Raw genomic sequence first — 22533 nt, 5'->3', positions numbered from 1 at the left:
GCTTTATGAAGAAGTACTTCTTCATCAAAATACTTTTTAAACCCTGCTTTACGAAGAAGTACTTCTTCATCAAAATATTTTTTAATCCCTGCTTTACGAAGAAGTACTTCTTCATCACAATACTTTTTAATCCCTGCTTTATGAAGAAGTACTTCTTCATCAAAATACTTTTTAATCCCTGCTTTACGAAGAAGTACTTCTTCATCACAATATTTTTTAATCCCTGCTTTATGAAGAAGTACTTCTTCATCAAAATACTTTTTACACCCTGCTTTACGAAGAAGTACTTCTTCATCAAAATACTTTTTAATCCCTGCTTGACGAAGAAGTACTTCTTCATCACAATACTTTTTAATCCCTGCTTTATGAAGAAGTACTTCTTCATCACAATACTTTTTAATCCCTGCTTTATGAAGAAGTACTTCTTCATCAAAATACTTTTTAAACCCTGCTTTACGAAGAAGTACTTCTTCATCAAAAGAAATCATATTCGTGACTGTGACCCGCTTTGGTGTGAAGACAAGGACGAATTTCGCAGCAATCGCAGGATTACAAGTTTTGCTGTCGCCCCCGTGTACCGCGATGGTGTGAGCGGACCTTCAAACGTACGTACTATGTTGTTAATAGGCCTACTTAATAAGTTGGACATTCCTGTTTTACAACTAAAGATGCTGATCCGAGTTTGTCACCCCTTAGCTGCATGGCACGTGAATCTCCCAATTAAACATTTTTAACGATGTTGCCAAAGCATGTCGTACATGATGATGTCTAGCATTGGTCAGCAGTTCATGTGACGATCTCAATGACTTCGATAAAGATGTGTTACACCGTACAGTACTTAAATTTTATGACAGGAGTGAATATTCGACTTTATCTAAATTAAGTAAAGTCATGGCAGAAAAAATTTGATTCCAAGGATCACAATAGTCTATTTTAAGAATGTTAAAAGAACTGGGGATTACGTACAGAAGATGTAAAGAAGAAAAAAGATTTTTAATGAAAGGACGAGATACTTCAGTGGCAGGAGCTGCTTTCTTGAGAAAAATTCATAACATCCGACCATTTGAAGATACAAGGCCCATATTTTGTTTGGATGAAACATGGGTCGAAAAACCATTCACTGAAATACATATGGCAGGACTCAAAATCATTAGGTGGAATGAGGATACCTGTTGGAAAAGAAGGGAAACTTACTGTATACCCTGCTGTATCGGACAGGACTGATTTTGTTGCCAAAAGTAAATTGATATTTGAGGCTAAAAACAACACTATCATTTAGAAATTAATTCAGAGCTGTTCAAAGAGTGGTTCGTGAATGATTTCTTGAATTATCTGAAAGAGAGTTCAATAATAGTAATGGATAATGCAAGTTATTAACCAGTTCAGTTAAATAAGATCCGTCCAATAACACAAGAAAAGCAGATATGAATTATTCCTTGGCTCACTGCTGCCGCTTCCACTCTACATCTGCGAGCATGGAAAATTAAAATATATGCACTATATATTTAATAACATATATGGGCTAATATTTTCATAATGGATATATTTCCGATTTCCTGTATTTTATTTAAGGCTAAACTATGTTGTGCAGTCACATATTTAACATAGTTATATGGACCAATGTCTCGAAAACATGTATTTCTGAGTTTTAAACAATGTCTGTATTGTACTGGGAGTTAATTTATTTTTTGGAAGCGTATATTAAACATGTGTGGGTCAATGTTTTCATAATATGCATAACTTATTTCTAATTTTTTTAAGAACTGCTGTATTACACAGAGGGTTAAACTATTTTGTGCAGGTATATTATATTAATATTAGTGGTTGATGTCTTTATAATGAGTATATTTCTTCAAGAACAGTTATACAGAGCTATTATTATCATAGCGGATGGCCGGCTGCGCCCTGCGTGGTTTCCACCGGGCGCATAACCATTTCTCCAGCACTTCTCCAATGTATAACAGTACTAACAATAAATGTTCAATAATTTGGACTTACCATGCTCACAGTCGTTGCTGAAAACGACCCCCATTTGCCGCCATACACAACTGATATCTTTTGATAAACGAATGAACAACACTCTGAAGTTTCACATCATTGATAGCTTGGATTTCTTCTCGTATATAGTCTTTTAGTTCATCTATAGAATGAGGATTTTTACTATAAACCCTACCTTTTAGTGTTCTGCATAAATAAAAGTCACAGGGTGTTGTATCTGGGCTTCACGGAAGCCACAAATCATTACTGACTGGTCTCGTACCGAAATACGCCTCAATCTCTCACTGACACGGCAGCTGTATGAGCAGTCGCGGAATCTTGTTGGAAATAAACTGACAATCGTTCCGCCTAAGAACACTACGTTTTCTGCCTGATTTTCGATTCTTCACTGAGCCTGTGTCTTTAAATCTTTTAGTGAGTAGTCTAATTGTTGGCAGAAGGCACAGGTCTGTTTGGAAACTTTATTCGAAATTTACGTCTTGTTTTCGCACACGACTTTCTGCCTTTTATGTACGTATGGTACATATACACGCATTCACACAGTGAGAATTTGTTGCTAGGCATTACCTAAACACACAATAATCACTAAACTTTATACACTAACGTTGTACACTTGAAGAATTGAGAGTTTCATTACATGACTTCTAAGCACACTGAATGCCATATGGCTACTGGAGGTCTATTGCACGGGAGAAATGGTTAGCGTGCGGTGGAAACCATGCAGGGTGTGGCAGACCAGCCGCTCTTTTCTGGAACCTATGATAACAATAGCTCTGTAATGTACTAGGGATTAATCTATTTCATGGAGGCATAACTTATGCAGTAAATAATATATAGGCCAATGTTTTCATTCATGGCTGTAACACGCAGCGCATGAAGTCTGCAAAAATTTCTCTTCCCGTAAACATCTTATGACTGAACCAAAGCGGCAACTATGCACTGACCTTGAAGTGAATAATCAGTTGATGCGGACTATAGTTCTGGAGATGACCTGCAACGATCAGTCTAGGCCTATAATTTAAAATTAATTGCTGACAAATTTTACATGAAAATGTCCACTGATAAAACTAAAAGAATGGCTTTCTGTGTCAAAGAACCAGTACCAAGTAAAATTTGTATAATTGATAACATTTAGAAAGAGTTAATGAATTCAATTATCTACTGGTTGGCGAGTTGGTATAGTGCTGGCCTTCTATGCCCAAGGTTGCGGGTTCGATCCCGGGCCAGGTCGATGGGATTTAAGTGTGCTTAAATGCGACAGGCTCATGTCAGTAGATTTACTGGCATGTAAAAGAACTCCTGCGGGACAAAATTCCGGCACACCGGCGATGCTGATATAACCTCTGCAGTTGCGAGCGTCGTTAAATAAACCATAACATTTTTTTCAATTATCTTGGCTTCAAACTATCATTTTGTCCACACCTGTGGAGTAACGGCTAGCGCGTCTGCTGCAAAAACAGGTGGCCCAGATTCGAATCCCAGTCGGGGCAAGTTACCAGGTTGAGGTTTTTCCTGGGGGTTTCCCTCAATTCAATATGAGCAAATGCTGAGTAACTATCAGTAACTAACAGTGCTGAACCCCCGACTCATTTCACCGGCATTATCACCTTCATTTCATTCAGATGCTAAATAACCTGAGATGTTGATACAGCATCGTAAAATAACCTACTAAAAAAATTATAATTTTTAGGAGATTTAGATATTTCTGCAAAAATTTTTTAATTTAATAAAGCCATGGGCATCATTAAGAGTGTAATGAAACCTTCCCTAGTCCATGCCTGCTGTCGTCTATACAAGCCAGTCCTTTGTCATGGCAGTGAAGCTTGGACTTTAAGAATGATGAAAATAGAAATGAAGTTCATGTGCCAAATGGATCACAAAAGAAATGAAGACATCCTACAACTCAAAATGGAACCAGTACAGCAGTATATAAGGTACACCAATATCAAGATAACTGGCACTGTCATATCAAGCATATGCACAGAACAAGGATCCCTCAAGCAGTCTTGAATTACAGACCAGCAGGAGGAAGATCACAAGGACGCCCTGTGAAGAGGTGGAAGGAAAATGTTGTAGATGGTAACAGTTGTTTTTAGGACTATTACCTGTTAGGATGATGACGACGATGACGATGATGATGATGATGATGATGAAAAAAAGGAGCAGTTTATTACCGTACGTAGTGTTATGCTTTTTAATGGTTACATACCTTACTCTGAATGTACACATTTCGTAAACATGAATACAGAAAAAGAAATCATGTGGCAGAACAATGGAAAACTTCAGACACACTAATTTTTCTGGCCACCCAGTTCCGTGTAAAAAAAATAAATATTAAATTTAAAGGATAAGTTTAAATGGAACAGATTCTGTAAATGATGTAAGGTAGCCTATGAATTATGTATCACACAAGATGGGCAACACTACTGTGTGAAAGGTCAGGATCGAAGGTGAAACTAGCGCTGGGTTTGTTTTGATGATTGCGGAAGGGAAAATCAGCCACTACTGACATCACAAAACAAAAAAATCACGGACCTTTGCCCAGCGCTTGAAAATCCGTACGTAAGGCATAATAAAAGCCTAAACTAACCTAACTTAACCTAACCTGTTACAGATTCGTATATGCAAGGCATAACAAAATACTGAACTAACCTAACCTGTCACAAATTCGTATATGCAAGGCATAGCGTGAAGCTTTCATAATGCCACCAAAGTTATGTTGGTATTACCAAGGAGACAGCTGAAGATGTGGAACTGGAGTACCTACTAGGAACAAACGCTGCGTTAGTTTAGCCGAACCGAATGTTGACATAGTACGGTACGTAAGTTTTAATCCGGCAAAGCGCCATGAGTCCGCGGATGCAAGCAGTGACAGTAGCGGGGAGGGGGTCATGCCACTGGTCGGCTGAACGTTCGCTGGGACTCACTGTACAGGACCGCGAATATTACCATCCTACTTTCATTTAAACATCCAATGTCACTCATTCCATATACCTTATAGGCAGTATCAAATAGGCCCTACTCATAAAAGATTTCGTGTAAGAAAAGACTTAGGACGTGAAAGTTATCGAAACACCAGTAGGTATGCATAGTTTCCCATTTCATGAGGTTTCTTTGTCATGTTTACATCACTGACCTGATCGTTTGGGGCGAAGCCCACGCTGTTGCCATGCTCACCTCTGGGAACACGGAGCATGCGCGCTTGCCGTCCGCATACAACAGCAGGTCGCCGACACGGGCATCCGCCCTGTTGGTGCAACAGGAGGAACTTACACCCAGCATCAAGGGGCCCTGCACCTCAGAGGGATCGGCAGGGGGTTCCTTGTAAAGCACGAGACTGCCCTGGCAGCCCAGCAACTGTGTGATCCTGGCACGCATGGCACTCAAGCGCCAAGACTGCACCCAGGTGGCAGCCACATAGTATAGCGTCAGCAACATGTCCGGAAGGTTAGGACTGTGCAACGAGTTCAACCCGCCCACTGCTTCATGCTACATTCGTTTGTGGTTCACAATGCCGATGTTGTTCAGCATCATAACTCTCCATTCCCTTCTTTCAAAGTCGACTTTGGCACTGCACCTTGGTTAAATCGCCATTGTTTCTTAGTTGCGTTGCGATGCGCCGCACCGATTTTGGCACGACTCCCGAAGCGGTAGTCTACGCATGTCTGGTGGTAAACCCTGCTACAATGTCGCCAACACGGTGGTTTACCCACTAAATCTAGTTTTTTTTTGTCCTTTTGTCAGTGGCTAAAATTCATTAAACGATGGGTAGGAAATCTAGTTTATTTTGTCAGCAGAAATTTTGAGTGATTTTGCAATAATTCTCAAACACATCTGTAAGGCAGATTGCATATAAAATACGACTCTTTCGACGATGGCCATTATCTTTTCAAAATACTTGTCTTGCAATATTAGATGGTTATCAATGTATTCTGCAGTTAACTGTATAACAACCCAATAATGGCTTGAACTGAAAATAGAACAAAGTCTTAATACACGAAGTGAGAAATTAATTCGATGACGGCGCGTTTCTTTCGTTGTTCCTCCGATCAAGCAACTGCTGAAAAGATTTTATAAATGTATGGAAATACTGACAAATGTTGCTAGACCTACAACAAATCAATGTTTTCTTAATTCAATACGACCCAAAAAGTTACTGACAGCGTTTACGTATAATGGCGCGTGATGAACTTAATGACACGAAAACATTTCAGCATTACTACTACTTATAAGGTTTTCCAGTACAAAGAGGTATCAAATAAGAAATCAAATAAAAAGAATTACCGAGTTCGCGTCATCAATGTGATTAGTGACTGTAGTCTGTCACAAGTATTAGGGTCTATGTCTTGCTTGGTGAAATTCAGAAGTGGGTTGAAAGTATTATCACAGTGTATAATGTGTGTGGTGTATGTTATAATTTTTAATGATTATTCATACTATTGTATCTTATTTGTGCATTATTTACAATTATGTGCAAAATAATCTATATCTATAGGAACAAAATCTGGTGGGTTTTATGACATATTTAGTGAGTTCTTTAAGCGTGTAGTGGTTTCTCGCAAAGTGGAGTTGGCAACTAGCCCAGCTGATTCTTCAGGTCGCCATTACTCAGAGCCTTCATTACTACAAAGATGCCAGGTAATGCTTTGAGGAAAGTTACTGGGATTCCCCACAAGAGTTGACGGACGCAAGTTTTGGCTTAATTGTTGTGTTCCGCAGGTAAATAAGTCAAAATTGCTATTGTAATGTAAACTACTATAGTAACAATATTAATTCCGGATTATATGGTTCGCATAATAACTTAGTCAATTTCGCAGCAACCATAATAAAATTATTATCTACATTATTTGTTAATCTGTTTGGCGAACATTACTTCCTAAATTCAAGACAAACAATTTCTATTATACGATGCATGGAAACATCATATGTACTTCGGTACATTAAAATATAATAATAATAATAATAATAATAATAATAATAATAATAATAATAGTAATAAATAAAGTAATGATAAAATAATATATCCATTTCTATTATGATAATGTTATTTACGGGCTTACGTCAGATAAGTAAAATAATATACTTGGGCGCAGATTGTCAGAACTGTGATTAAGCTTAGTTGGACAATGTTTATACCAGCGTTATGAATTGAAATAGGCCTACATGTGCCCTCTGTTTCAACGCATTGTCATCAAAGCTATTATGATAATGTCAGTTATGAGACTTGTAACTATAGCGCAGATTGTTACAGTTCATACTCATGTGGGTACTCTAACCTTAACCTTAATCACAGATAATTGGAACTTACAAAGAAATTATTAATTTGGTTTTATCAAAATCTCTCCTGTAACTGCGCACATCGTTAAGACTTGTATACACGTGACGGACGGAAGAATGCTGCTAAATTGGAAATAATATCTATATATCTTCGTCAGTCATCCCTCGTGACTCGAAGGCAAGTTTCAACACAACACTAGTCACACGAGCGAATCTCAAGGAATCCTTTGGTGCCAAAATGTTAGATGAGTGTGAACAGCATTCATAGTGATCACATTGTGTCTAGGGTGGTATGCTATTAATTTGAGATTATTTTAAATTATTTAAGTAAGTTTTTTCTGCTGTGTGGTGCCTAGAGATTGAAGATTCATCCTTTCAAGATAAAATCGCATATTACATATCTGTATATTCTGATGCACTGTTGTAGCCTCCACCCCCCACTTGTTCCACTTATTACTAATTACCGACGTAACATGCTAGAGGTCCAGGGCGAATTACTAGGGGACCTCTCGAGTGTCACTGCAGTCTCGTTTTGTACTTGTGACTTTTGTGTCCTATAACTGCTTCTCTGTTAATAAACATGGGAATGGACAATCGATCCTCTTCTGTTAACATATATAGGGTATTCTGAAAAAAAAAAAAAAGGTTCCTGTGTTTAGAGAGGATGTAGTATGCATCAAAACAAGAAATAAATGTCCTACAAACATGGGCCCTAAATTTAATATTTTCTGAGAAATGAGCAAATGTGTACCATCATTGTAAGAATAACATATCTTCCACTGTGAGCTCTTCGACCTGTGCTACGTATTACAGATACAGAAGTAACTTACCTGACTGGTACAGTAACACTAGCCTACTGCAGTAGTATGATTATGAACTCTAACATACTATCACTGCTAACCACGTGACTACGGCGAGGCAGATTTCCGAGTGTTGTAGCAATCCAACCTAACTATCCAGGAAACCTCGCTTTCCCCCTCTCTTGTATACCATCATACAATGCTGGCCAATAGGAAAAAGAGATAGGAATTTCCAGCAGAATAGATGACACCAATGTCGAGTAGGTCGAGCCGGCGTGCACGGCACACAGTGGTTACTAATTTTTAATAAATTCAATAATCACGTGCATTATAGATCATCCGATCAACTCGTCTCATATTGATTACTTTTATAAAAATATGAAATGAATATGAAGAAATAATTTGCTATTGATGTTACATGTTTACACATACCGGTACTTTATTTGTCAATGTCATGTTTATGAAACACTGTTGACAATTCACAAATTGTGTTTGTCAAAGCAGGTAAGAAATGCTACAGAATTGTCATGATTGTAGGACTTGTCAGCTTTATGAAACAGGGCCCAGGCTGTAATATATTATGTTTCCAGACTTTATGAATAATTGAAAGGAAATTTCATAATCTAGCAAAAATGTAATAAAATTAAAAGTTTAGGCTCTATATAATTAGCTTTTGGTATTCTGTTTGATATTCGATTTACATATTGGAGCCAATAAATTTATGTATGTGATCTCATATATAAGAAATAATATAATGGCTTACTTATCATCGAAACCCTTGCTATACCAGGATATATAAATACCAACCAGTCCACCGCTTTAGAGTAATGGTTAGCATGCCTGGCGGGCCCAGGTTCAAATCCTAGTTGGGACAAGTTACCTGGTTGAGGTTTTTTCTGGAATTTTCCCTAGACCCATTAAGAGCAAATGCTGGGTAACTTTCGTTGCTGGACCCTGAACTTATTTCGCTGGCATCATCACCTTCATTTCATTCAGATGCTAGATAACCACAGCAGTTGATAAAGCGTCGTAAAATAAACTAATTAAAAGAAAACAACAGATAATAAAGAATACACTTGTATCAACCTAACCACCAAAATCCACACCCATATAAATAAACTAATACACCAACCATCATTAGAAAATGCTCAGTACTTCCCAGCAAACACTAAAAACTAATCACAATATCTGATGACGTCAATCTTACGACATCATCCATTTTCCCATCTAGCCAACATAAATTCTCATAACTCGCTACTGTTTTTGACGCCAGTTTCAGGATGCCCATAAACTCGAGAGAACTGCTCAACGTGGTGACGCAGTTGACAGAGGACAAGAATGTTCGTGTGTGTGTGCGGGAGTCCTTCAAGGGCGGTTGTGTAGCAGGCACCACGACGATAATTGGAGGTCTGGTAATGGGGCCGCCAGGACTGGCGATTGGGGCCACTCTGGGCGGCTGTGCGGCAGCCTTCATGAGCCGAGACAAGTTCAAACCAGTGGCTCAAGTGATCATGCAGGACATGAGTCACGCCCAGCGTGAGCGACTGGCGGCAGCCGTGTCGGCAGTGGTGGAGGATCTGCGCGTGGAGGACGTGGCTCTGCTGCTGCCCCTGCTGCTAGGCAACCCTGGTGCCAAGGAGGCTGTGCTGCGCGAGGTGTTCCTCTTCCTGCAGAATGAGATGAGCCTGCAGATTATGGACTGAGGTCACTTCGTGAGCCTTTCTTACAGTTTTGTAATCCATGCGGACCCTGTAATGTATTGAGGCAGTCTGCATCGCCAACAAGCAAACATGGAAATGAACTGAGTGTGGCGACTACTTGGCATATATATCAGAGGAATACAGGATGCTGAAATCGAAATATGGCAGTATCCATGTTGGTAGATTTGGGTTCGCCTTTTTTCAGCCACTCCATAAATGAAGAAAGAATCAGAATAATCGAGTAGACTGTTTTAAGTTACGTAGTTTATAAATCTGTAACTTTGTCATTTTTCATTCTATTCCTCTTCCCCTACAACAGTATATATTGTCCCATTATTTTGCAAGCAAATTCCTGGAGAGATGAAATCTTAATCTTGCTGTCGTAGGAAGTCTTGAACTCTTGTCTTCATTTGTTTATTCCTCTGAGTGTCTGTCATAGAAGCAAACATGTGGCAGAACCTCAGAGCCTATCCTGAAGAATTACAACTCGTCTAACCCCTTCACGATGTCTTGGCTTCACTTTGCTATACACGGTATGATCGTCATCTTAAGTTGTCGTCACTTTGCCTTCAGATGGTTGAGATGTGAATTTCTTAATAGCTGAGAACGGACACTATGTCTCTTGGATTCTTGCTGGAAATGATGTATCCACGTTTCATCACAGGTCATAATTTCTTTCATTCAGCCAAATAACTATTTTCGGACCACTTTATATCCCCATTTCTTTGTTCTCATCTCTAAGCTCCTTTGGGACTCTAATAAATTTTCTGGTATTTCAAGCGATTATGAATAATTTAGTGCACAGTTCCTATATTTACGTGAAATTTTACTGGCGTATCTTCAACTTTTACATTCCTACCTTTCCTCTTATTATCTTATCTGTATTTATTTAACACTAAACTTGGACTGATCTTCCTGGGCATTCTTCATGCTCAAGCACAAAGCTCGTTTTACCATTTTTAAACATATCAACACCCTTTTGGAAGTTGGTACAGTCTGCCGTACAGTTGATACCATATTGTTTGCACATTCTTAAGTAGGTTTTTGCAGGTCTTATACCTTCCACTACTACAAGAAATCACATCCCTGATTGAACAACAATCAATGTGCATACTTGAAATGGACGCATTACTTTTGTATATTTAACATGTTGTTGTTTTCAATGGCCCAAGATTGGCCTGTGCCATTTTCATATTATAATAATTTGTCTCCTAAATTACTTAGTAGCTCGTGTGTGTATGCACATTTATAATGAAATCGAAGTTAAAAATAAATAAATTTATATTCATTACGTTGGTAGATCACTAAGCAATGAAAAGTTCTGACTTAAGCAAATGTAGGCTAAAGCAACTCATCCTAGGAAAATTATTGCCAGGGCATATTATTCAATGTGACTATGGTGACAAATGTTAGCTTACTTCATTCTGTAGCAGTGGATACAGCATGTTATTTGTAACAGTGACAAAAGACGCACAGAGAAGTAACAGTGATTGCTTTATTCCACTTTCTTTGCAAGACAGTCACAGACATGGTCATAACTAAAAATCTCTTGTAGTAACTTTTTATTGAGAAAATTTAATGCTACATAATTATAAAACTTGAACTTCTTAGTATCATCTCTTGGATTTAACGAATACTCTTGATTTGTTTCAATGAAAGATTTGTATTGTTTATATTTGGTCGTCATTGCACCATATTTTTGTTTCAAGATTTTCTGTTAAGATATTCCTTGTGATTAGGAAGATCTCTTTTTCTTTCTGGAGTCTCAAAATTTTGTTATTTTGAAAATGATTAGCAAATCGTAAAATATAAATATTATCATTTAATATCTAACCTATATTTTAAATACAAATCAATTGAAGATGCTTATGCATAATATTAAAAGCCAATATCAGTATTAATAAATTAACACAGGCTATCAAAAATGAAGATGTAAATGGAAATAACTCAGCTCCCAACATTTATACATGTTTACTTTTGCATCTCATTGTTATCAATACCTGAAATAAGAAAGTGCAGTCCACACCTGTGGAGTAATGGTTAGCACGTCTGGCTGCGAAACCAGGTGGCCTAGGTTCGATTCCTGATCGGGGCAAGTTACCTGGTTGAAGTTTTTTTCCGGGGCTTTCCCTCAACCCAATATGAGCAAATGCGGAGTAACTTTCGGTGCTGGACCCTGGACTCATTTCACCAGCATTATCACCTTCATCTCATTCAGACGCTAAATAAAGCGTCGTAAAATAACCTCCTTAAAAAGTGCACTAGTGGCGTCAAAACATCAAAAACTCAATTTTGCTTGTATTCATACCAGTACCATAGATCGCATATTCAGTATGTTGGTTGGATCAGCTTTAGGAGACCTAATGTTCTTTGTAAATTCAATGTTTACATATTATACAAGACTACTAATACCATTTCAACAGCTCACATAAGTACTGGGCCGTTCACATGCTAATTACTGTTTTCATAACTGTACTCACTGTAATTACACTATGTCCAGTGTTCGCCAATATGATCATCATTACATCAGACAAACTAAGTGTTCACCTTCCTCTCTTTAAAATGCGTCAGTCATGTTGAAAATATTGCTTGCTGTGCTAATTGTTGCAAAGATCCCTATATCACCAATTTTTTCCTCTGTTAAAACAGAATTGGGCCTATGTCTTGTTTACTTTTGTCTGTAAGATACCATGTGTTCACAATTTTTTCACTACATTAAAAATTGTTTGTGATGATGGAACGTGTATTCTGGGATAATTTCATCTTCCAGGATTTGTAAGAACGCTTTTCTACATAACAGTCATAAATGAATACTCTTTGTTCTAAATTATATCGAATTCTTACAGTGAACTATGCAGAGAGCAAAAAATGTGTCAAACTAGCACCACACTCGATTACATGCAAAACTGGCACAAGAAAGACTCATGATATGACAACCAAAGTTATATACAATACAAGAAAGATATGTGTTGTCCCACCAACTGTGGCTTAGTTCTAAAGTTCATATTCCTTGAGCAGTTGAACAAAGCATCTGGTATTTACTGCGATTTGTGTTATAAGTCACTGCTGGAGTATCAGTTTGATGCCATTGTCTCAGAGATTAATGAATTGTTTGTCTGCATATGTGTGTGTCCCTAATAACTTTTAACATCTTGACGCAATACAAACTCGTGAGGTGTAGTGCTGCTATCAAATGTTCAGACCTAGGAAATATCCCGTGTGCAGCTTCCATTGAAGGAAAAAGCCTTTGGCTCCGTATACTAATTACTACATATAGAAGTCTTTTTTTTTTTTTTTTGTTCAGTAATAAAGATCAGTAAAAGCAGAATTCTTTGTCCAGACCTGCCATTACTCCATTTAGATGTCCTCATGATAATTCTGGAAGCAACTTGTAGAAAAGAATGAGAACATGTTGATTCACAAACTTCTTTGTGTAATGATACCTGCCATGTACGATAAATTGAAAATGGGTGCCAGAACAAGACTAGTCCCAGTAGTGCTTGCTACAGGTAAAAATAATTAACCGAGATCTGCTTAATAAGTTAACTGTTGTGCGTATAGTTACCACTTTACAAGTCAGTTATTACATATGTTACACTTTCCTCTGTTACTACCTCCTTTCACAAAAACAGACCAGCAATACAATGCAAGCCATATAATATTGTAGTAAACGAGGTTCTGTTTCCAAGTTTACCCGTGACTTGATGAAATATTACTATTTCGACATAAATAAAATTCTGAAGCAGGTACTCTATAAGATTCTGTACAAGTCAGCCTCATTTGAGGATATAGGATTTCAGTAAATCAATGTATATATAATTATTTTACATTTCTGTTTTAAGCATAAATTGAGTTAAAATGATGTAGAGTATAAAAGGACATATGCAGTATTCTGGCACAAAGAACTATGCTCTTTTGCTCTTATTTACCGAGCAGAGATTTTCTGCAAACTTTATGCATGCCAGAAGTTCCTTTCATAAGTACAGAACAGTCCTGTGTTCCTAAGATTTGGGTATCATATTTCAGAAAAATTTGGGATTGTGTTCACTGTTTTTATGTAATGATAGAGCAACTTTTATTCAGATAAGGGGGAGGGGCAGCGCAGCATGCATGAAATGTACATCATGTGACGACAGTGCTCAGCATTCTGAAAACAAGTGCACTGTGAGTGTTACTGAGAACTGAATTGAGTTGGATGTACCATCAGGTGACAGAAGAGTTCCTTTGCAGCCACTGTAATAATAATATAAAAATCATTCTTTTCAGAAAGCATGTTAAGACAGCGGAGAATTAATATTCTGTGATGAAGAAAATTATACAGATCTTATAAGATTTGTAATAGACCAAGATCCTTGAACACGGTTCTGCAAATCCACAAGACAATGGCTCAACTGAATCTATATTCATGTTCCTGATTATTGCTCAAAGTCAGTCTTCTGATTGTAAATAATATATTGTTTATGACATCGAAAATAAATATTATATTACCAACAATCTCGTACATCATTCTATCACAGCACTTGCTATTGGGCATGTCCATCTTTTGTTGCTGTAGTTTAGTATTCCTTCTGCTTAATGATGCTCAGTATCAAAATTCAACACAGACTGCAAAGGAGTGGACAGATTTTTGCTGCTTGGCATAAATCTGTGACATACTACTCAGAGTTTTACTTCTCTTCAAGAGGAAGTCCTGCAAGCGTTCATGTAACGCATGTCTGGTGGCATGTGGATCATCTCATATGAGACATCTGCAACTTGGTTTCTGGCGCAAGCAGCTGAGATTCAGTTGATAACTCTAAGTTTGTAAGATCTCACAGTAAAATTTTGCATGCTACTGTCTTTCATACTTGTGAACAAGATAAACTACAATTGAGGACCGTTTTTGCAAAACTTGCTAACTGCAAAATTTGCAAAATTGAGATTTTGATGGATTCGTTAACATAAGGCAGGCCTCTACATGATGTTCAAAGCATCTTAGTAAAATTGGGTTATTTCTCTTCATTGTAATGTGTCAAAGTGTAATCGTTTTTTCAAAACTTGCTTTCTGCTATAAGACATACAGGAAAACTTGCTTACTATAGTGTTTTGTCTCTCCTGTAAAATTTAGTTTTTTCAGTTACAAGTTTCGCAAAAACGGTCCTCAATTATTTCTGTAACATTTATAGTTTATTTTTAAACAATTTTTTTTTACCTAAAAAACACTAAACATTTAACTTCGCATAAGAAATTGAAAGAAAAAAACACTTCTGTTGTAGACGTTTCAAAGACGTTCATGTTCATTTGACATTCAGAAATGCAGTACAACCCCAATTATCCGTCACCCTATTAACTGACTGGTGGATTATCTGTCTTTCTCTCACTTTTCTTTTGCTGCAGAAATATATGAAGTACTGTACATTACATTAGAGAGGGTTTATTACAAGACTTTACCTTTACACAGTCTGGTCTATGTTCGAGTTGTCATACTGTATAACTTCTATATAAAAGTCTTCTACGATTACCAAAAGAAATCTTGTTGTGCTAAGTATAAAAAATGCAAATAACTGAATAGTTTGGGGATCGAGAAACTGTGGCTCATCTCAGAATACGAGATTGGAGTCACAACTGTGTGCAATTTAATAACTATCATGATTAAATTATATAGTAGTGTAACTCTGGTAGGGACTGGATTAATCTTGCTCAGGAAAGGGACCAATGGTGGGCTTATGTGAGGGTGGCAAAGAATCTTTGGGTTCTCTAAAAGCCATTTGTAAGTAAAGTATGTATATCTAAAATAGAGACCTCCACTATTCCTATCTTTCCACAGACAGTCATTTATTACCAGAAGTTTCCGTGCCCTTTAAAAACCCAATGTAAGCGTTATTCACTAAAATCTTTTATGGTACGGATTATCCTATTTTTTCCGCCCACCTCCTTCATTAGCACAAATAATAGAGGTTCTACTGTAAATAGAAAAAAGAAATATTCATATTTGTGGATATTATCATAAAAACAGCACATCAGTGCACAAAAACGGCCACTTTTTTGTTATGATAATTACTTATAATGCTGTTAACTTTTAGTAAATCTAAAAATAGTCTAATAGTACTTCCATTTCTAACAACATTACTTTGAGCTGGCTCAGACTCATCATGCGCTAGTTACGGGCATGTCCTGTTCCTCCACTACGTCATAGCAGCAAAGGTACACTGGTGGGAGCCAGCGAATCCCAAGACATATTCACTCGTCATCTAGATTATCCGTAGTATGGGAAGCCAGAGGTTGCTGGCTAGTGGGAACATATACGAGGATTGTAAGTAAAGTATTGGCAACATATTGTTGAACTTATATGAAAAATACATTTACATTCCTTCAATATAATCACCAGTGTGTTTATCTTTTGCCAAATCCATAACCGTTGAATGCTGTTAGCAAGGTTGTTTGATGGACTGCCCTACTGCATGAAGCAATATCTGGAAACCTCTCGTCTCTAAGCGGTTCTTTCAACCATGGAAACAAGTCATAGTCACAAGGACTCGTGTCAGGAGAATATGGAGGATGTTCCAGTACTTCTCAATCCCATCTCTGTAGCAATTCAGCCACTGCTGACATGACGAGCATTATCATGCAAGATGAAAGGTGGATTTTGTCTCAGAAAATGTTGGTAATATGCTGCATTGACATTTTGGTCTTGAGATACGGCATGCTAATGATAACATCTTCACTGTCGTATGCCACTATCACCCTAGAGGATTCATATCGCACTTGGTGATTAATTAGACTGACACTTTAGTTCAGGCTTGCACATGTCTCGTCAAGGCAACAATATATTGCAGGAATACATCTCTGTAGGTGAGTTGAGCTATTGCGTATTGATGCCACTTCTGTGCTTTGTCAGGTTATGAGGAACCCAGCATGCTGCATTTTTTCTCATGTGGAGGTTTTCTTCAGGATGTGCCACACAGTTTGATGGATAATTCTCGTACAGTCCCGTGATGGTCAACAGCAAGGAGATCTCGCACTAATTCCACTTGTTCATCACAAATGGACAGGCAACGTGTGAGAGTCACATGTGCCGTCTCATTCCGACCCATATACAAAAATGCAGAGACCCATCTTGCAACTGTCCGGTACAGTAGTGCATCATTGGTACAAGCTTCAAGTAAGCCTTATTAACATTGGCGTGCATTTCTACCACAGGCTACCTCGATTTTTATTCACGATTGGTGCTCAAGTTTAGTAAACATGCTTTAGAACAGTTAAAAATAGTCCTCTACATTTAATCACGCACAATAACATGTTGTCATAGCAACTGGTTTTATCATTAACATTAACAATATCTCCACTAGTTGTCTTGTATCGCATGCAAATGCACATGACCCATTCCCAACAGTGTTGCCACTACTTTATTTACAACCCATGTATATTTATTTGGTTTGGTGACTTAGGACTCGTATGAAATACCTTATAATTTAGTAGAAAGGCTCCTCCTCTCGTTTACTGATTTGGACCACTGATAATTGTAAAGTACTGTACAGGATCATATTTTCTAATTCTTAGAAGCCGAATTATAGTTTATAGCTTCTGTACTTGAGCACATTTGTACGTGAATTCTGGAAGGTTCTGTGCTGGATTGGTTATTATCATTATAGTCTGTGTTAGTTTTGATCACATTTACTTATTTATTGTATCATTATTATATATTTATGTCTGCTTGTATTCTTTATTCAATTATATCTAATTATTTATTAACATATAGCCAACCTTGGTTTGTTTCGTTGTTTCCACTGCACCATATAGATCAAATCCTCATTTACCTTTAATATCTGACAATGCAGACGTAATCCAATATGCTTCGAAACGCAGGTAACGTTTCACCTTCCTGTCGCTTTAAAAATTTGGTTCTTTTTCTTTTACCACTCTGACCAAATGGATTTGGTTTGGTTGAGAAATTCCATTTGGAATTTTGAAAGGATTCCCTGCCAGGTAACAAAACCAGACATCATAAAGAAAACAAGAAAGAAAGGAACATTGAAGACAGTCACTCAGATGTCAAAGGAAACAATAAAGGCAGGACTATTGAAGACAGTGTGGAAGAACATTCAGTCAATTTTCGTGAGTCGTAGCCCTGATCACATATAACAGATTGATCAGCCAATGGACTTTCAAGACAACCATGTTTATTAATTTCACTATGCTGCCATCTAGCAACTGCAAAAGTCACATTATAACCCTTATGGAATTTCATAGAACTGTACTTCTGTCTAGCGGTCGTTACAAAAAAGCCTTTTCAACAGTAGAGGCTCTGACAGTTCTCTTATGTTACCATTTCATAACATGGGAATGATCAAGCTGATATTTATGTGATCAGGGGTTGTAGGAAGTGTATGCACACTCTGGCTGCACAATTTGTGTGAATATATACATATTTGTATTTTATATTTCTGCAAGATATAAACTATATAAAAGTACAACTAGAATCACAATGGACTAGTGGTCGAGAATGCGCATGTTGCCTGACACAATCTTGTTCTCCAGCATGGCTCCCGAGGGAATGTCGATGCGGTCGCCGTGGTTGGCAATGATGATTACAGTGCCCTGTAACAGAGTGGAGAGGCCATCATCAGTTGAAACCTCTTCACAAATAATGCAATTATGTACTAAATTTATATGTGGACTACAGAAAGAATTCTTATGTAGGATAACATTGATAAATCAAGGAATAGAGAATGTATGCTATTATATATGATTTTTATATAGACGATTCTAAAATAAAATTACAAGGAAGATGAATTTCTTGTAAATACCTAAAGAGAAAGACAGTGTCAACTTGTAAATACAAGGTGGTTAAAATATAAATGGGACTGACTTTTTTACAAACATAAAACCCTATCCAGCACATTACTGACCTTGGAAGGGGGACATTGCTTCCCTCCCCTTCCTCACAGTCATGAGCTTGTTCAGTCTTGTCTGAGCTCTGCTAGAGGGATGAGTGAACAGAAAGTGCCAGTTAGCATAGAACAAAGCATTATTATCAAGTTTCTTACTGGGAAAGGAGTCCAGCCATCAAAAATTCTCCAGGGACTCGAAAAACAGTTTAGAGAAACATGTCTCTCCAGAACCCGAGTGTTTGAATGGTGTAAAAACTTCGGAGAGGGAAGAGAGAGAGTAGAGAACATGCCACATACTCGTCAACCGCAAACACTGATCACCCCAACCAACATTGACTGTGCTAATGTGCTTATATGGGAGAACAGACGCATTAGTGTAAAAGAAGTTGTTTCAATATTAAGTATAAGTGTTTGTAGTGTACAAACTATCGTACAAAAACATTTGCTCGTTGGGTCCCATGCACACTGACCGATGATGACAAAATGGTATGCAGTCAACTCCTGGGATGGTTTGAAGCAGAAGGTTAACAATTTCTAAGTCCACAGTCGCCACTGATGAAACGTGGGTCCACTATTTCATTCCTGCGTCTCAACAGTCAATGAAAGAGTGGATCATAGCTGTTCTCCAAAACCCAAGAAACCAAGGACAATCTCAGCTGGAAAAGTAATGGCAACATTCTTTTGGGATTGGGAGTTATTCAGCTTCCGGAACACAGGACCATCAATGCAGAATATTATTCCAACATTTTGTCGGGAGAAGTGAACAATAAGATCCGGTCCAAGAGGAAATCAGATTTCCCTCCTTCAAGACAATGCAAGGCCTCACATGCCAGAAAACTGATGTGGGACCTCCTGCCCTGCCCCATCCACCTTACAGCCCAGATACCGCACCAAGTGATTTTTATTTGTTTGGCGTCTTAAAACCGGCATGACATGGAGGGAATAACACACAGTGATCTCATATGTTCGTGAATGGGTACACACCCAACCAAAAGACTTTTGGGGAAAAGGGAATAAAACAGTTACCAGAACACTGGAAAGAATGTGTACAAGTCCATGGGGATTACTTTGAAGGATAATATGTAAAACAAGTCAGTTTGTAGTACAGTACTTTCTAAAACAAATTAGTCCCATTTATATTTGAACAACCTTGTAACTCTGCATGATGTGGAGTGTCAAAGTCAGACGAATGTAACATTGCAATCACATGTTATTATACAATAATTGAAGTTACAGGAGAATGGAGAAAGTTACACAAAGCAAAACTATACACATTGTATCCTTCACCTGACATAATTAGGAACATTAAATCCGGACGTTTGAGATGGGCAGGGCATGTAGCACGTATGGGCGAATCCAGAAATGCATATAGAGTGTTAGTTGGGAGACCGGAGGGAGAAAAATCTTTGGAGGCTGAGACGTAGGTGGGAGGATAATATAAAAATGGATTTGAGGGAGGTGGAATATGACTGTAGACACTGAATTAATCTTGCTCAGGATAGGGATTGATGGGCTTATGTGAGGGTGGGTTCCTTTAAAGTCGTAAGTAAGTATGTATACAATACTTGAAGTTCTATTTTCAAATACGAAAGTTATTATACAAAATTTCGATAAGTCAGATATAAAAGAAAATCCCCAAATGATCTGTATTGTAATAAAACACCATTACATTGGGAAGCAGGAAGAGATGAACAGGCCACTTCTTTCCATACTCCATACCTAGTTTGTTTCTCTTACTCATTTACTCTCTTTGACGACTGACCAATCAAGCAGATCAGCTGTGTATAACGACCTCCATGACCCACTTCTTCGAAACACTGTGATTTACTTTTTTCATCACTAGTCCAAACTACACCTATTCTTTGTATTTGCACTTTTTGATACTTCTCCAGTAATATCTTTAATGGCAAAAGATCAAGAGGAAGACCAATTTGACACTAAAGCAAGCAACTTTAAAATTTTCTCTTGGAGGCAGCATTATTTGCCAAATTATTGTTGATGCATCTTACCTTCAATGAGACCCCTCTTCCAAATGTGACGTCGCCCGACACTGTCAAGTGGTCCAGTTCAATGAGGTCTGGTATGTTGGCAAAGCGAGCCAGGAACTCTTTCACCTGCAAGCAATGCCATCCTTATAGAACACGGGAAATTGTACCTCTACCATCTGCACTATGAGGAAATAGCAATATTGAAACATGCTGTACACCCCTGTGCAGTCTGGGGTCAGGAACTGCTCTCTACCCAAAATGTTGGATGACTTGCTAAGTCACTGTCTCAAATTAACAATCTGATACATGACTTGTACGTTGGTAGATACCATTACTAGAGGTGTTGCGATAAAAACAAAACTCTCTTTTCATACCTTTGTTTGCAATATCTTAGCATATTTTGGGCATTAGAACCGTTTGGATGTAAATTCAATTCGCGAAATAAAGCGAATTTTTAAAATAACGCGAAATATTGACACTTTATAATTATACAACATTCAATTCGCGAATTGTAATGCTCAATCATTTTTCACGCGAATTTTAGTGCCCATCTTTGTCAATAATATGGTAACATGTGCTTATATGGCATGGTCAGGTGTTGTCACATGCTCATGTGCTGGCAAGCAGCAGCTCGAGCCGTGATGTCACAGCTTCACACATGTGAACGCATGCTAACCGAAAAAAGATCTTTTGTATGTATGTAAGCAGCATCTACCTCTTGTGATAGCGCGTGGGTGAAAAAGGAATTATGCTGAAGCATTGTATTAGTTGTGCCGATAGAGCTAGGGAATTTAAATCTGAAGAGTTAATTGTTTCTGCTGAGATATTACTATGCAAATTTTGTATTTATCATTTAGATAAACACTGCCAGTCCGAGAAGCATGTGAAGCATAAGTCTGCAGATGTTCAAGCAAGTGAATCTCGAATAGCAACTTTAGAAGAAGCACTTAACCATGCGAAACAAGTGAAAGATTTAAAACAAGAATTTACTGTGGACACAGGGGAGGCCTTTGTGAAGTCCAATATTCTGGATGAAAAACTTGATCAGCCTGTTATTAGAAATTGGATGAACAAATATGTGCGTGGTGCAGGCGAACTACCTTCAGCAAACAGACTCGGACAACAATACATCCCTTTAGTTGAAGAAAAGAAGATAGAACAAATCGAAAGTGACATTAAAGAGAAAGAGATTTACATCTTCTGTGATGAAACCACTGACAAGAATGGAAATTGTATTATCAATATTGTCATTACGCCTTCGGTATTCACAGAAGCAGCTTCAGTCATTTTTGATGCAGCCAAAGCTATTCTTGATACTCTGCAGAAATACAATGTTGAAAGAAAGCATCTTGTTGCTATCGTAACTGATTCGGCAAAGTACATGACAAAGTGTGTTCATACACTGCAAGGTCTTGTTGATAACTTGAGTCACGTTCAGTTTGAGCACATAAAGTTAATAACATCGGTAATGTCTTTGAAGAGGAGATGGATGCCTTGAACACTGCCACTGTTAAAGTTAAGAATGCTTTCTTAAACACCAGGAAAAGGAAAAATAAATGCTTGCAATTTCTGAGGGAAAACATGAAGACTCAGATAATAAAGATATGATTGCTCTATTTCCAATGCCAATATCCACAAGGTTCAAGTCTGCATGTTACCTGGCAACTCATATTGAAGACAATGCAGAATTTAAGTCACTTGATGATGGCAATGCTTGTCATTGAAGTGAGACAAACTGTTAAGTGATGGTGTCTACAGTAAACATATTCTCCAAGAACTTCAATTGCCCCCGTCCCAACTGAAGACATTATAAACAAAATTTACACATCCTTCATAATCAGCTTTGGTGAAAATCCTGGATCCAGCCAAGAACATTGTTTGAGTCCCGCAACACTGCAAA

At 37.8% G+C, this 22533-nt stretch overlaps 3 protein-coding genes across 11 annotated transcripts in view; 1 reads left to right on the top strand and 2 right to left on the bottom strand.

Annotated features, from left to right (window-relative positions):
• Positions 1-5678, bottom strand: part of Hcs (holocarboxylase synthetase-like protein) — a 29567-nt gene extending 23889 nt beyond the window's left edge. For 2 of the 5 annotated variants that reach the window (XM_069824882.1, XM_069824883.1), the window contains exon 1: positions 5135-5678. In XM_069824882.1, coding sequence (XP_069680983.1) covers positions 5135-5436 — 302 coding nt within the window. In that variant the 5' untranslated portion in view covers positions 5437-5678. The remainder of the gene's footprint in view (positions 1-5134) is intronic. The other 3 variants (XM_069824884.1, XM_069824885.1, XM_069824886.1) reach the window with 3 other exon arrangements.
• A 766-nt stretch (positions 5679-6444) lies between these two features.
• LOC138698700 (protein Nazo-like) lies at positions 6445-14269 on the top strand. Of its 2 annotated transcripts, none has more exons than XM_069824893.1 (2): positions 6445-6636; positions 9349-14269. In XM_069824893.1, the coding sequence occupies exon 2, from the start codon at positions 9356-9358 to the stop codon at positions 9776-9778; it is 423 nt and encodes a 140-aa protein (XP_069680994.1). In that variant the 5' UTR covers positions 6445-6636; positions 9349-9355; the 3' UTR covers positions 9779-14269. The 2 variants fall into 2 exon arrangements, with proteins under 2 accessions (XP_069680994.1, XP_069680993.1); XM_069824892.1 differs by having other exon boundaries at positions 6560-6717.
• Positions 14270-18162: 3893 nt separating this feature from the next.
• The window catches only part of UGP (UDP-glucose pyrophosphorylase), a 51414-nt gene continuing 47043 nt past the window's right edge, over positions 18163-22533 (bottom strand). For all 4 annotated transcript variants that reach the window (XM_069824890.1, XM_069824891.1, XM_069824889.1 and 1 more), the window contains exons 5-6: positions 20655-20759; positions 18163-18352 (exon numbers count right to left, since the gene is read on the bottom strand). In XM_069824890.1, the coding sequence (XP_069680991.1) occupies positions 18245-18352; positions 20655-20759 (213 nt within the window). In that variant the 3' untranslated portion in view covers positions 18163-18244. The remainder of the gene's footprint in view (positions 18353-20654; positions 20760-22533) is intronic.

The sequence above is a fragment of the Periplaneta americana genome, chromosome 4 (genome assembly GCF_040183065.1).
Source record: "Periplaneta americana isolate PAMFEO1 chromosome 4, P.americana_PAMFEO1_priV1, whole genome shotgun sequence".
Lineage (NCBI taxonomy): Eukaryota > Metazoa > Arthropoda > Insecta > Blattodea > Blattidae > Periplaneta > Periplaneta americana.
The sequence above is the reverse complement of the archived record's forward strand: the minus strand, read 5'-3'. Positions and strand labels throughout refer to the sequence as shown.